The 16,429-nt window shown below is 46.3% G+C and overlaps 1 protein-coding gene across 1 annotated transcript in view; it reads right to left on the minus strand.

Moving 5' to 3' along the window:
• The window catches only part of LOC147024687 (ribose-phosphate pyrophosphokinase 2), an 18,710-nt gene extending 5,603 nt beyond the window's left edge, over positions 1–13,107 (minus strand). Inside the window, exons 1-4 of the mRNA XM_085884838.1 lie at positions 12,973–13,107; positions 12,646–12,800; positions 2,219–2,402; positions 1,927–2,025 (exon numbers count right to left, since the gene is read on the minus strand). Of these exons, the coding sequence (XP_085740964.1) occupies positions 1,927–2,025; positions 2,219–2,402; positions 12,646–12,767 (405 nt within the window). The 5' untranslated portion in view covers positions 12,768–12,800; positions 12,973–13,107. The remainder of the gene's footprint in view (positions 1–1,926; positions 2,026–2,218; positions 2,403–12,645; positions 12,801–12,972) is intronic.
• Positions 13,108–16,429: the final 3,322 nt, after the last annotated feature.

Raw genomic sequence — 16,429 nt, forward strand, 5'->3', positions numbered from 1 at the left:
CAAGTCGCAAATAATCATTGTGGAAATGAGTGCTCAAAGGCAGGGAACATGAATTTTGAGTATCATCAGCTCATATTGGTTGTTAGATCATCTTGCTCGTCTGTGCATTGCTCATCTCACTTCATTGGGTATGATGTAATTGTAGGATAGTGCATTGCTCATTTTCCCACATTCAAGAAACGACACTTTAATTAAGCCGATGGGGTCCGAAGATCCTACTGCTACAAACCTTTCAGATGATGGCTGAACATCAAATTGTATCCTTTTGGTGTTGAGAATGCTGCCGCAAGCAGCTCACTTTCACTTTTGGTGCAAAATTATGGAGCCCCAGCACTCAACGGGTCACAATCTTCTTCAACAAATCAGCCCTCCTTTGGTACCACATTCTATCTCTGTTGCAATGGCAACACATTACTCTGGGATGATCAAAGGTGAGGTCGTCCAGTGTACACCTTCAGCTCGCCCTTTTGCATTCCAAGTGAGAATGGATGATCGTTTTCACACTTCATGCAACAACCTTAATTTATTCTGCAAATCAAATGAAAACACTAGAACGGCACTTGGTCGAGCGCATCTCTCAACTGTGATGAACAGCTTACGTTTTGTATCAAATAATCTGGATCTGGACCTCAACCAAGATCGAATCATCTTGTCTTGTTACATACCCAACTCATTCATAACTTTACGCGAGATCATGCTGTATATCATTTTTGGTCCCATCGCTCGCAATGGTGAAGAATCACTTTAAAATTTTAAAATAATAATAATTAAAAAATATGGAATCAATTTTTCCTCGTCACACACCCAACGTGCCCACCAAGTTTCGTCTGAATCCGTCAACAACTTTTTGAGATATCCTGCTCACAGACAAACAGATGGGCCTCTGTCCACCTTTGGTGTCAGAAGTAAAAACGTTAAAAAATAATTGGATTCAAGAACACAAACGGTGATTGTGGCAGAGGAATGACAATCAAAGCACATTATACTTAAAACTTGAGCAAGTCGACTGCGCGCAATCGACGAGTATGCCTCCGCTCTCCCACACAAACACTTGAGTATTGACATATTTGACCCTTGACCTTTATCATATCTGGCCCAAAATCTAATCAGTTAATTGCCCTGTCTAACTTTACTTTTGTACCAAGTTTGATGAAATTCTGTCCAATATTTCTTGAGTTAGGGCGTAAACAGTAAAATTTCAGAGTTTGACCTTGATCTTTGACTTTTATCACATCTGGCCCAAAATCTAATTACTTAATTGCCCTGTCTTACTTTACCTTTTTAGCAAGTTTGATGAAATTATATAATTTGCTTCTTGAGTTATCGCGTAAACGAAAATCCGGACGGACAGACAACCCGGAAACATAATGCCTCCGCACCAAGGGTGCGGAGGCATAAAAGGAAAAGAAAAGCTAAATGTATCCACATGAACATACTTTAACCTTCACAGACGATGAGCATTGCATGCAACTTTCAACTCTTAAAAGTATAACCGTTTTGCACAGTAAGCCTTGTACCTACGAATGGATGCAATTGTGTTTACAGCAAAATAAAATAAAATAATAATTCATAGTCGTTTCCAGAGAGCAATGCGAGCCGAATGTTTGACCCCTTGGCAAGCAGGAGGGTTCAATAAATAGTCATTGGGGGGCATTGTCATCAAGAAGTGAAAAGTCTCAGACAAGATGAAAAAAATAAATTTTTTCAAACAAACTTCAACACAAAATATGTTAAAACAAGCAAAAAAAAAAAAAAAAAAAACATATGAAAAGAATAGATTGTCGATTTAGTAAAGAGAATGTAATTGTTGTTATACTTACACCTCATTTTTATCAAGTCTTAAAAGAGTGACAAAAGTCATTCCCAAAACAAATACATGAGAATTGTAAACATCAAGACTTCATCAGTGCAAACAGTGGTTATCACCTGGATCTGCGAGGCGTGCAAGTCCATAGTAATGATGTGATCAGCACCAGCAACGGACAACATGTTTGCCACCAGCTTGGCAGAGATAGGAGCGCGGCTCTAAGGACGGGGGGGGGGGTGGGGGGGTACATGGCACATGGAATCGACAAAATCTGAATGTACCACATCATGGGAGTAAACAAGGCTAACTTGCAATCGTGGTAATAAAAATGGAGGGGAAGGGTCGAAATAGAATAATGAAAAAGGAAGAAACGAGGTCGAAGACGTCCAGAGAAATCCAAGTCTCTCACACCTTGTCCTTTTTGTCTTGCCGAGCATATGGAAAGCAAGGAATCACAGCAGTGACACGGCATGCAGATGCAATCTTGCACGCGTTTATCATGATGAGCATCTCCATGATGTTGTCATTGATTTCTCCACAACCGCTCTGGACGATGTACACGTCCTCACCACGCACACTCTCTCCTATCTCCACACTGGAAAACATCACAGAGGGTGTCGTGCACACGTACGAGGATTTACTTATGCCGGTCGAAACATCGTGGTGAGAGGATATTGTATTTGGGTTCATCTGTCTGCACAACGTGCTAACTGGGCCAGAAACACAACCTGGTGGTCGCCAGTATTACACATTATGACATCATTTTGCAAGCGAGTATCTCTTTTAAACCACAAACAAGTTGAATGCGAGCAAGTCTATAAAAGTACGTACTATGAGAATGCGAGTACAGTAACACCCCCAATTTACGTTGTCATGCTATTAATATCACGACCAGATTTGCGCCTCCTCAAATCACGCTGACGACGCTTTAAAAGCCATATCTTTTATTCTCAAATGTTTTCAGAACTTATAAGATTGATCAAGACACCAGAATACATCACTAAAGTACCAAAAACGGGGGATCGCAAAATTGCCGAAAGAACTACAATCCTTTGCATCACACGTACAAGAGAGATGCATTGCAATGGAGATTGGTGAAGGAGGCAATGCAAGAGTGTTACTGAAAAGTGAGATTAGATGTCATTCCGTCGAACGGATGATGGTGAACACGCCGTTGATGTCGCCGAAGTTCATTGAAGAGGGCGGAAGGAGAAGAAGAGGCACCGCCAAGTTCGACCACTTCCAGAAGGTTTATTTTTATTGAAATATGTCGAAGTATATTCAATTTATTTATCCATACGTGGACTTGAATATAACTGTCATTAATCAAAAAAACGTTTAAAAAAAAAAAAAAAAGGCAAAATATAATCGAGGTGAAGTGATGACATTAGGAATGCATCCCCCACTTATTACATTAAACTGCCTTGATTTACGTCGTTTCGATATTCGTCGCACTTTTCAGGAACGCATCCCCGATGCAAACCGGGGTTTGTGACTGTACATCCTATGAAGATGTACAATCAAGAATGTGAGCACGTCTATAAAGTACCTGTGTATTGGCTGCACTGGCAGCCCTCGCTTATACGAACATTCCCCAAAAGTGGTGTATACAGTGAAAAAGATCGTCCCGTAGACAGTGTTATAAATTCAAGCTGATACTGTGATAGGGTGGCGAGATCCCTGACGAGTGCTTCATGGAGCAGATACAGGTCCATTTGTCACTCAGATTGTCCGGTTTGGGGAAAGTTTTACGAAAACTACTCACAACGATAGTTACTTTCATAAATCACTCGATTGTGATGTCCAAAATCGTGCCGTCTGAAGTATCGTACGACGCACAGATTAAAAATAAAAACACGTTTAATGACACCCGACCGATTTCATGGATGTTCTTTTACATTACAATAGTAGTGTGTTATAACCAGAACCTTCACTTTGCAATGGAAAATGACCTTCCGTCATTCTCAAGAGCACATAATGCTTCCCCCTTCGCATTTTTATGGTCACAGCACGTAGGCCAAACCTTTAGATGTGACAGCGGCCAAAAATACCCGTGAAATGCAGCAGCGGCGAGTACCTAATACCTAACCCCCAAAAAAATTGTGGGACCTTTCTCACTAAAATTTAAGCCTTTATAATGTTTCAGCTGCTACTCACTTTCCAGAGGGAACATGGCTTGCATTAACTACTCTGATTAAAAGAACCCATGCCTTCCTCCAGGTGTAACTCATCCCTGTCCCTTTAATATCTGGCTATGGTCCCTGGTCATGTCACTCTCCATTTGTTTTATCGATACACTTCATCATGCATTTGGTGACATGTCAGTGATGTATTAAATATTTTACGTTGCAAGTCTAGGGTTGTACCACTAAAGGCCTGAGTCTGGGGCCCTGGGATGGATGATGGAGGTTCCTACACAGTCTCTCCTGCATTCTCAGTCATTTCTGACCCTAAAAATGGCTTTTAATAATGCTGATATTTTGGTATTTTTTAACCCTAACGGCTGGTTTATCGGCTGCTATTTAAACCTCTATAAACGTAACCGGCCGTCACATGCTCTTGTTTACAAACACACCACGAGCAACTTCCTGAGCAATTAGCAGCTCCGTTATATTGTTACGAATCTGGAAACCATTCGCCTTCACACATACAGTTGACCCAAAGGTTAGTTATTTCGTTAAGTATACGAAACAAAAGAAACTTACCACTTGTATGAAATGTAATAAAATTGTAACAGTTCAAAATAAAACAAACCAACAATAGCTAATTGAAACATTGGCATTTTATTGATGACATGTCAAGTTTTTGACCAAGACACACCATCTCATAAGTTTGTTCTACAGTACAGAACAGCACAGGGTGCAATGTCAGTCCCCTTTCAATAGCGTGTGGCCACCATTGTTTTGGATACAGGCAGTGCATCGTCGGCGCATACTAACTACCAGTCTTTGGATGGATTGCTGCTGGATTCTGTCCCACTCAGTCCTCAATGTCTGAAGCCATCTGACTTAGGACCATCTGCCTGTCCTGCCTTGCAGTGGTGACTCTTGGCCTCTCTGATAGAGGTCTGTCATCTGCAGAGTTGTGGAGGGTGTCTCTGTCCACCAGGGCCGATATCGTCTGGTGTGAACAGCCAAGGCGACGTGCCACCTCACGGTAGCTCAATCCGCCTTGCAGTATGCCCAAGGCACACTGCCGTTGATCCCTTGACAATCGTAGCATGTTAATTGAAATTCCCATTTTGCACTGGCCTTTTTAAAGCCAATATCAAGACATCACGTGCAGCTCATTAAAATCATCCCATACCCCTTGGCAAATAACTGACAGTCAAAACGGCTGTTCAACAGCTGTGCTATGAAGTGACCATTTTAGGTTCAAGTGACCATCCGTGACCGTTTTGTCTGACAGTGAGGACACTATTGTCCACAAACAAGTTCACACATTTACTAAACGCAGTGTTATTGTTGATATTTGAAGGTTTAAAAGGTGGCAAGTTTCTTTTGTGTTTCAGTATATATGTGGATAGTAAAAATCCCTCCCCTCTGTCTAATGGGAATTTCATGCGTGCGCTGCGAGTTTCTTTCTCGTTAGTTTTCTACATCAATCCCCTCCACTCCTTCAGATCCATTACGCACATGTTCAAGGCCACGAACATAGACTGAGTTTCCATCGCCTCAGGGCCGACTCTGCCCTAGCAAGATGGAATGTTCCTCTCGTCCAATCAGGGGTGAGATCGCCTCAGCTCTGATTCCGCCCCATCAAAGAAGAATGTGTCCCGTTAACACTGGGAAGACAAAAGAACCTCTCTCGGGGGAGGAGCACCGAGATGCCGACACGCCCTTCCTCCAATCGCGGCTGGCCACCACGACATCGGAAAACGCCCCGTCCAATCCGGAAGCAAATTTCCCGAGAGCGGATCCTTCCACCCCGCACAGGGGAGGGATAAGCAGGATCGCGAGGCGCTCAAAGATGAGTTGGTGGTTTCTTGGAGGTCGTTACTTGCTTCTGGTCTGCTGGGCTCTCCTGGTCGTCGGTCATCGTTCGTGGCTGGCCGGGTCATTCGTAGGATCCTAGCTGCGCTCGTTGGATTCTGGTTCGTGGGTTCAAGTCCCACCATGGTGGGTTGTGTTGGAGCGCTTGAGCTGAGGATCCCCGTTCCCTTCCACGGACTCCGAGCTCCACAGGTGCGAGTTGATAAAACCGCACGAGGCGGCCAGGTACCCGACCAAACTCTAACCCCCAGCTTGCCGAACCTCCGCGGCTGGAGGGTCCAATAAAGGCCAGCCGGCTCAATTTCTTTTTGGGTGTGTGTGCGTCTGTCTGTGGCCAGTCTTGTAAGTAGAACTGTTAAGTGATTGCCATTGTACATTTGCCTGCATTTATATTCATGGTTAAGACTGTTCTGCATTTCCCTCCCTGTTGCCTATTGTAAATAAATAACTGTTAAATGTTCCAGCTCATTGTCTGTGTTTTCTTTCATTGACCCAGTATGGTTCGGGCTTGAGAATTAGGGAGGCCGATTATGCCATAAATTGTTATTTGGGCCGGCACGGCTTTGGTAATTCACACTCGATTACGCCGGATCCGAGTCGGTAACAGCGACTCGGTTCGGACAAAGCCGGCCGTGGGTGTGGCTTCCCCGTTAGCGAGACGGCGTGGGTACTTAGGTAAATTGGAATAGACAAATAAACCCTACCCCACGCAGTCAAAATATTGGCGTCCACGGTCCATTAAGTCGACTTTGGAGTTATCCGGAGTGACGACCTTCAATTCCGGGTGTTCGGAAGGGAGACGGCTCAACTGCTCCATCTTGCGGTCGTTCCTCGCCCCCGAGCCCGGCACCACAACAATATTGCACCCGATCTTCGGTCTGCGTCGCCGCCAATTGCTCAGGAAGTGTGAGGGTAGCTTTTGCTGTGCACACAATTTGGTTGTTCTCCCACCGGTTCCCGTTCAGTCCTGACGAGCGTGCCGTGACAGTCTCGTTCGAAGTGTGAGTGGGAAGGTTTTTGCCATGCACACGCATTGATACACATGCCAGTCGGCCCATTCTTGCGAACATGCCGAAGCGCATGATCTGCGGAAGTATGAGCACGAGATTCACGAAAGTTTTTGACGGTTTCTCGCTAAAAATCGTTGCAAAATGTGATGTCACTTGATAAGGTAGATATAGATGATTATGATTATGGTAATGAGACCGATTTCTCAAACGGGGAAGGTGAAACTAACAGTACTGACGACAACGCTGGGGGAGTACCCAGAGGTGTTGGTAGGGAATGTGGTGGTAGTGGCAGAGGACATGGAGGGGATAGACCAAGGTCTGACTCCCGCCCAAGATGGATAAGAGCCACTACAGGGTTCAAATGAACGCCGAGTTCAGTGAAATACGTGTTTTATATTTATAAAATATTGTTACGGCTGTGAAAATTCGCATTACACCATAAAGGGCCCTCAGGTGAGATATCTCCATAGGTGCATGTGTAGTTAGCCCAAACCCGTTGTATAGAGGGAATTTATGTGATCCATCCGGGCTGCGATGCTTTCGCCTGGTGTTGGCACAGTGGTTAGGGCAGCGGCTTGGGATCCAAGAGGTCCTGAGTTCAAGCCCCGTTGGGCCACTGAATTAATACACCAGGAGGTTGACGCAGCCTGTTATCCTTCCGAGGTCGGCGAAATGAGTACCAGTATACTGGGCCAGTGTATACCCCAGTTAAAATAGGTGTACCTTATCCCTGTGTCGTAAGAGGCGACCAGGGTTGTGTCAGGAAGGGCATCCGGCGTAAAACATGTGCCAAATCACTATACGGATCATACGGATGATCCGCTGTGGCGACCCCTAACGGGAGAAGCCGAAAGAAGAAGAAGAAGATCCGGGCTGCGACGCTTTGAGTTCGTCGTTTTTCTTTTTCTATCTTTTATTTCAAGCAAACAGCATCTCAACAACCACGCCATCCCCATCACAGCGCCAACCACACTACAACCACGCCACCTCCACCATCTACGCTACCACATCTTCGCCACTACGTCCGCTTCCGAAGGGCAAACAAAGGCGCCAAGGAGGGAACTGCGAGGATGCGTGGGTTCCCCTACCTGCTTCTCCCACCTGATCTTCCCCGCGCTTTGGAGTGGAGGAGGGCAATGCAGGTCAAAGGTCACAGGTCATGTAAGGGAGGGTCTCATTTTGGGGGAATAATTCTTTGGCCCAGAGCCAAAAACTAACTCCCCCGGCCCCCGCACGGGGCGGGGTGGAGGAAGAGCGTGAGGGAACGCCCTTTTCGGGAACCCTCTCGAAGGAAAGTGGAGCCGAGAACGGGGCGGGGCGAAGGGCGGGGCCCCGCGCTATAAAAGACTGGCACGGGCAGCGCGCCGCTTCCTCTTCCGCCTCTTCCTCTTAGTCTTCTTTTCGTCTTGGCTGTGGTCTGGTCTGGTCTTCAGTTGGTCGAGTTGGTTCGAGAGTCTGGTTCTCGAGGGAAGAGGTCCTGCGCCAGCGGCTTGGTGAGCGGCCCTGTCACGAAGGCACGGACGGGAGACGCGGCAGCGCCCGTTGTGAGGTGGACCTGCGCGTCCGGACGGGGAGTGCCGGAGAGGGTTCGCCGGCCGCGAGAGAGGTCGGGGCCAGGCGCGACCACGCTGACGGTAGTGGGAGAAGGACTCACCAGCCATAAAAGGGAAGTCGCGACTTCTTTCTTTCTTTTCCTTCCTTTGCTATTTGTATAAATGTGTGTGTTGGCGCCGTCTGTGAAGTAGAACTGTGTAAATGTTGCCATGTGTCGGTCGTAGTTCTGCATGTGCTTTTGTTGCATGACTGTTTTAACTGTTATATGTGCATTTTGACTGTATGGCTGTATATACGGGCTTGTCTGTGTGTGTGTGTGAATAAAATGCTTGCTTGTTGAACTTTTCCCGCTCTGCTTCGTCTCTTTTCCTTTTTTATTGACCCTCCATCTTGCATCACATAAGGGGTTCGTAGTGGGTGCAACATCCCGGTAATTAATCGGAACCGTCAAGGCCGACAATAACACCACTCGGTTATGACTGAAGCACGGAACGGACCGCTTTAGCGGTTCGTGTCCGGAGTCGGCCTGTGACGTGGTACGATCGCCCGGTCGACCATTCGCGCAGGTACTTCGGTAGATCGAATTTGGCGAGCAACCCTATCCTGCGCGGGTGGGCAATTGGCATGATCGTGGTGAGGTTAAACCCCCACCCATGACTCGCTCCAGGCGTTGTTCAGAGAGGGTCATGACTGAATTGTCCATCCGGTGGACGACGTGCCGCGATTCGAGTTACGTGGCCGTTCGCATGCCAGCGGGCGCGAATTCGCAACAATATATAATAGAAGTGAAGATGGTTCTTTCCCCACGGAAGCGATACACCAAATGAGCAACCAGGGCCTAAAAATTTACCAAATGCAATAAATGTGTAAAGTACTAAAGACTATTTTGGCTTGTTCTGGGATGATGTTCTTTGGGATTTACTTCTCAGAGAGGAATGGCCAAGCTGAACGTGTGATTGTAGCCAAACCAAACAATTATGCAGTGAAAGCCTCTCACTTTGGCAGAGTTGAAGGCATTTTTTGGTGCTCCGAGTCACCATGGACGTACTGGTGGTCTAAGGACGCTATGCTTACTTCCACGCCTTGTTTTCCAAAGGAAATGACAAGAGACCGGTTCCTTGTAATCTGGTCTCTCTTGCATTGTGTAAATGAGGATGATCCCCAGCTGGACAAGACTGATAAAATATACAATACCTGCCTATTGTTCAATTATTTGATTGAGAAATTCAGGCATGACTTTGTTCCACATTGTCAACTTTCACTTGATGAGGGAATGATCCCCACTAAAAATAAACTGTCGTTCAAACAGTACAAAACGGACAAGACCATCCCTTGGGGAATCAAGACTTTTCGATTACATGATTGTGAAAATGGGTAATTATTACGTATTGAAAATCCGGGCAATAATTTGCTCATTTGACCGGCACCATAGGGGAGAGTATTGGCGATAAACTCAAAAAAGAAAGTAAGACAGCCTTTGATTTGAAATATCATACATGGGAAATTACAGGGCTAGAAAAACATTTTTACAGGCAGAAAATCGAAATAAAACAAATTAAAACTTTTCAGTTATTTCTCTCCAGGGAGCACAGGGTGAGGGAGCTGAAAGTCCAAGGAGCTCAGGGCTCAAAAGGTTAAACATAATACCACGAAAAAAGAAATTTTTTGTTTGTTTGTTTCCATCCATCCATCAGGACCAGACTCTGTGCAGAGAATTGGTTCTGCCTAAGCTGTTTCTTTGGCTATTGGGCACAATCCTGGATAGATCGCCACTCCAACACAGGATACCAGCATGCTGGCACTCATTTTGCAGACCTCGGAAGGATGACAGGCAGAGTCAAGCTCACCTGGTATTAATGCAACAGCTAAGGGGGGTTTGAACTGAGGATCCTCAGATCCCAAGCCCACCACCTTAACCATTAAGCCAACACCAGGCATGTGCATTGTATGGCCCTCAGTAATTCCCATTCAACTCCAGTTTGAATGAGTTTCATTTTGTTGGCCCATTTTCTCCCCTCTTGTCGGCTGATGTTTCTACAAATTCTCCGGCATTTTCATTTTCCACGATTCCACCATACTTGAACCCAGCCCACTCCACTACAAGTCGTTCCTGTTTGGACATATCCTCAAAGAAATGTTCTGCTAATATTTTGACCTCGTTTTCCCCCCCATAATTATCGGAATTCAGGATATGAAGCATCAGGAGCATTCATAGTGTTCGATTATATTAAAGCACTTCAGAATCAAATGTTCTGTCAATGTTCACACAATTCCTTGACAAGTTTGGACAGAAGATCGAGATCTGTTGCCACTGTTCTGTTTCCGGAATCACCTTTTCGTACCATACGTCATTTTCGCCACTTCAAGAGTGCACACCTACGCTGAAATCAAACTATCATACCTCCAAAATATCGATTTGAAAAACAAGATGAAATAAAAATGTAAAAAAAATATATATATATATATATATATATATATATATATATATATATATATATATATATATATATATATGACAGAAAATTCCATTGAACATCCAACAAGTATGGTGGAGCACGTACCAAGGAAAGGCAACTGCTGCAACATCCCCCTAATGAGCCAACGAGTTTGATGCACTCTCGGCCAATCAACAAGCGTCTTCTTACATGTCTTGTGATTGTTTATGGTAAATTTACGACTGGCGTAATCCAAACATTTTAAAATCAATTTAAATCAGTGCACAAGCAGAATTATATATTGTGGATTTGCAAGCTATTAAATGCACATCCTATAAAATATGACAAAAATTAGAAAAAAATAAAAAAAGCCGGGAGGCGACGATGGTTCGCGGGTATTATTGAACAATGCCACGATAGGTACAATTGAGTGAGTGGAAGCTTTTGAGGAAGCCCGACCGTAAAAACCTATCTCTTCCGTCAAAATTGACCAAATCAAATCGGATTTTTTACATGTTGTACCCATGGACATTACGCACAGCTTCTAGGAAATGAAATTGCGAGAAAATAAAAAGTTCAACTGGGCGTGGCTCCGCCCACAAGGGGCGTGGGACGCCCTTCATCCAAAAAGACACTAGACCATGATATCTAGCTTGTGTCCAAGCTTCATCAAGATCGCATCAAACGTCACGGAGCTATGCTCTGGAGAGGCAGTCACTCACACACACACACACACACACACACACACACACACACACACACACACACACACACACACACACACACACACACACACACACACACACACACACACACACACACACACACTAGTGGTCACCGCTGGCGCCCGCGAACCAATACTCGGTGGTGTAATGAATGATTAAAGCATCCCCTCTAAATATGGGAGGTGGGTGAGTTCTCCTTCCTGAGTGGTTCCTTCTGCATTATGTCCATCTTGTTCACCCCATGCATCCTTTATCCAAGTCTCCCTCTGTCTTGTACTTCAACTCTGCTGTTGTAGCGTGGTGTTGGCTTAGCAGTTAGGGCGGCGGCTTGGGAGTCCCGAGTTCGAGCCCCGTTGGCTGCTGAATACCGGGGGGGGGGGGGTTGACTTAGTTAGTCATCCTTCCGAGGTCAGCAAGGGGCACTGCATCAGTGGCATAGCCCATAGCCACACCCCAAACCAATAATGCAACCAGCAGCCAAAAAAAAAAGACAGTACATGATGGGAACTCTGCTGTTAAGTGTTGGTGTCCACCCCGACTGTTCCTTTTTGTCCTCATCCGTTCGGTGTTCTAGCTCTTCCATGAGCCTCGACTATATAGATATACAAGCAATTACCATTTTTACATCACTTTGTTCGCACAAAGAGAACAAAAAAGAAAGCATCAATATTAGTAAGACCAGAAAAGAAGGGAAAGTCGAAAGATAGCCCGCCAAAGGGACAATATCCGAGAGGAAGCGGTTGAAATCTCGCGAGATTTCCCTCGAACCGCTCGAGGGGGAATTTCCCGGGAAACCGATGCACAGTGACGGTAAATGTCACCACCTGGTGCTTACCTGTCGGCGCTGCACGGACTGTGTGTGCATGACGTAGTTTTAAATACAACCAGAGCGATCACAACAACCCGTTAAAATAAATAATCATATTATCCGAACACGTGACACGTGCCGAGCACAAACAAAGAGGGTGAACAGTTAATAAAAAAAAAAAGACCTCGATCGACCTTTTCGCGTTTAAACCACCAAGTGTGAAGAGTAAACACGAATTAATGCATCGAGGAGGTTTCACAATGGGGGACGTGACGAATGTAAGGTGGGACGGGTGGACGGTAACGGGTTCTGACCAAGTCTCGAGGTTACTGAATTTCTTGGTGACCACTTTGCCCAGCTGGAGGCCCAGACGTTCGGCGATCTTCTGCGACAGGTCCTGGTGCGAGCTGCCGCTGAAGATCTTGATGTTCGGCATCCTCGGGGGCTCCACGTTTGCGATGAGGGAGAACTAGAGCAGGGAGATGAAAAACAACAAGAGGAAGAAAACAACACGGGAGGAACGAGGAGATTGTGTTGTGGTAAAAAGAGCGCGAAATGAGGGGGACCAAAAAAAAAAAACCCGCCTGCATGGAATGCGATAAGAACGATCGGAAGAAACCCTCGTCGGAGCTCACGTGTACCTTCGGTCCTCTTCTTCTTCTTCTTCTTCTTCTTCTTCTTCTTCCTGTTCACCACTGATTCTTCTTCCTCTTCTTTATTTCTTGAACACGAATAAGCTTGGTTTTCGTCTTACAAATTTATACGTACATGTTTTTCCTCGTGTTCCCCTTGTTTCATGCACTCTTGAAGCCTAATGTATTGTTGTTGTTGTTGTTTTTTGACGTTGATCATCGGTTATTAACTTGTATACACCGTCCGAAACGTTCAACGTTCGTGTTGAGTCAGCGAATCTTGTTTATTTGTGCCGTTTAATTTTTGAGTAAATAATGTACTTGGAGTATTATATTTGGTTGATGGTTGTGAGTCGGATTGCGTGTTTCTTTTTTTTTGGTTAAACTTTCTTGATTTGGGAGTCACGTGGTGTGTTTGGTGCGTTGCGCCATCTAGTGGTTGCGTTGTTCGAGTGCTGCTAATGTAAGGGATGCGGTTTCTTCGTGATCAGCTTGTGGAGTGCTCGACGAGTGGCTCCATCCATGTATCAGAACCACACCCAGTGCAGAGTGTTCGTGCTACTTAATCAATCTCCTGGAATATTGGACACAACCCTGGATGGGTCACCACTCCGACACTCATTTTGCCGACCTCGGAAGGATGACGGGCACAGTCAACCCCACCTGGTATTAATTCAACGGCTGAGGGAGATTTGAACTCAGGACCCTGGGATCCCATTACACCCCAAGGTCACCACTCTAACCATTAAGGCAACACCAGGCATGACATGTGGCTCGCTTGGCAAGCTCATCGGTGCTGGAACACACACCAGATGTTAGTGTTACAAATCTGGAAGACATAATTGCACACAAACAGACAGCAGTCCCTAAACTTAGTTATTTCAATAAGTATGCGTGTAGTTCGATTCCTCCCTATGACTAAAGGGAATTACATGTGTGCGCTGCGAAGTTTCTTTCGAGTTAGATTTTTTGTAATACCCAACGCCAACAAATCAATCCGTCACTTCTTGGCACCATGGACAACCATTGCCCACGTGCGTTCGACCACGGACGTGGGCGGAGGTTTCCTCACCTCAGAACACCGACTCCGCCCAGGAAAGGAGGGGGTTCCCCCCTGTCCAATCACGGATGGCCAGCACATCACCACACAAAACCCTGTCCAATCAGGGCAAAGATTACCTCAGAGGACCGATGACCCACCCCGCCCGGGGGAGGGATAAGAATCGCCGGGCTCCCCTGAGTGTTCGCTGGAGTTGGGTTGGAATTGTCGGAGAAGAAAGGGGTCGCCATTTCTCTTGGTGTGCGTCGTTGGTCGTCGTCGTTGCCGTGTCTCAAGCTGGTCCTCTGACTATTCCACAGCCGTCGACTTCCATCTCTCATTTTGTCGAGCAATAACCCGGAGTCCGAGCCGGGAATCTCCGCTGGTCCTCTGTGAGGGGCGACCCTGGCCCCCGCATGGACCCCGCTACATGGTGTCTGGGCTCGCCGACAATCCCGAGTTTCACACCTGCAGCCGCGGGCCAAATCGCATCAGGCGGCCAGGTACCGACCAAACTCTGACCTCCAGCTTGTCCATCCCCTTCGCTGCGAGGCTTGAAATAAAGATAATTCGGGTCCATTTTATTTCGGTGTGTGTGTGTGTGTGTGTGTGTGTGTGTGTGTGTGTGTGTGTGTGTGTGTGTGTGTGTGTGTGTGTGTGTGTGTGTGTGTGTGTGTGTGTGTGTGTGTGTGTGTGTGTGTGTGTGTGTGTGTGGGGGGGCGCCGTCCTATAAGTAGAAATTGTTAAGTGCTTTTGCTCACTGTACATTGCCTGCATATTCGTGATTAAGTCTGCTCTGCGTCTCCCTTCCTGATTATTGTACAATAAACACCTGTTAAATGTTCCAGTTTGTTGTCCGTGTTTTCTTCCATTGACCCAGTATGGTTCGGGCTTGAGAATTCGGAAGGCCGTTTGTGCCGTAAATTGTTCATTTGGTCCGGCAGGCTTTGGTAATTCCCGCTCGGTTACGCCGGATCCGAGTCGGTAACAGCGACTCGGTTCGGACAAAGTCGGCCGAGGGTGTGGCTTCCCCGGTAGTTAGACGGCGTGGGTACTTAGGTAAATTGGAATTAGACAATTAACCCTACCCCACGCCGTCAAAATATTGGCGTCCACGGTCCACTAAGGGACCCGTGACCTTCGGAGTTATCCGAAGGTTACGACCTTCAATTCCGGTGTTCGGTGGGAGACGGCCCAACTGCTCCATCTTGCAGTCGTCCTCGCCACCGAACCTGGCACCACAACAATATGGCGTCGGAATGGAATGGGTTAGAATATTTACAAATCCATCAACATCTTTACTATAACTCACGGATGTGTGTGTGTTTTTGTCGCGCTACTACAACAGTTCTGCACAGATTACCCATGACTACATCCAGACTTTTGCTACAGAGAATCAGCGCAATCCCAATTAATGTTTTGGGGAGGTTTTTATCTTTGCCGGTGGTCATGGGGGGGGGGGGGGAGAGAAGGGGGTATGCAAATTCTCTCTGTAAATGTGTATCGTGTAGCGCCGCCTCCAGGTGGGGGAGGGTATTACAATATCTTCACCATTTACAGTGCAGTTTCATACAGTTCACCCAGGTTATTTTTATAATTTTCGGGAGGGATTAAGGCAGCTGTCAGTTGACTATACACCACCCAAATAGAGGTTATGCGTCAGAAGAACGTGTTGCATGCTTCGAACAAGGTCGCTGTACGGCGGGTTCTCCGTTAATGTTTTTCACTGAGCACTCGCAGCGTGGGAAAGTTAACGAAAATGAGAGAAATGAATTTTCTCAATGAATAGTTGAGAAAGGTACCTGCGAATCACTGTGGAAAATGACGTTTTCCTGTGAGCTCCTCTCCCTTGCTTTGAAGAATGGCGATGGTGGAGAGGTAAGCACGCTCCCTGGGTTCGAATCTCGGCCCAGCTCGAAACTGTCACCGTGGTATCTCGTGGACAAGGTGAGGCATCAATGTGTGTGGCGTCCCTTGAATGGACGTTAAACTGGCTGTCCTGTCTGATGGAGTTAGCTGGTGGATGTTAAAGATCCCAGTTCCTACGGTGTCCTTCCTGAAGGAGTGCAACGATCATTTCAGTTTTCACCATCTTGTAACTGCTGAAGATGCACTACATGGCCAAAAGTATGTGGACACCTGCTCGTCCAACATCCAACATCACGGGCATTAATATGGAGTTGGTCCCCCCCCCTTTGCTGCAACAACAGCCTCCACTCTTCTGTGTAGGTTTTCTACTACATGTGATGTTGGAACATTGCTGCGGGGATTTGCTTCCATTCAGCCACAAGAGCATTAGTGAGGTCGGGCACTGATGTTGGGCGATTAAGTCTGGCTCGCAGTCAGCATTCCAAAGGTGTTTGATGGGTTTGGGGTCAGGGCTCTGTGCAGGCCAGTCAAGTTCTTCCACACTAATCTTGACAAACC

Source organism: Eptatretus burgeri, chromosome 6 (genome assembly GCF_056783735.1).
Source record: "Eptatretus burgeri isolate ZD-2024b chromosome 6, Ebu_testis_v1, whole genome shotgun sequence".
Taxonomy (NCBI): Eukaryota; Metazoa; Chordata; class Myxini; order Myxiniformes; family Myxinidae; genus Eptatretus; species Eptatretus burgeri.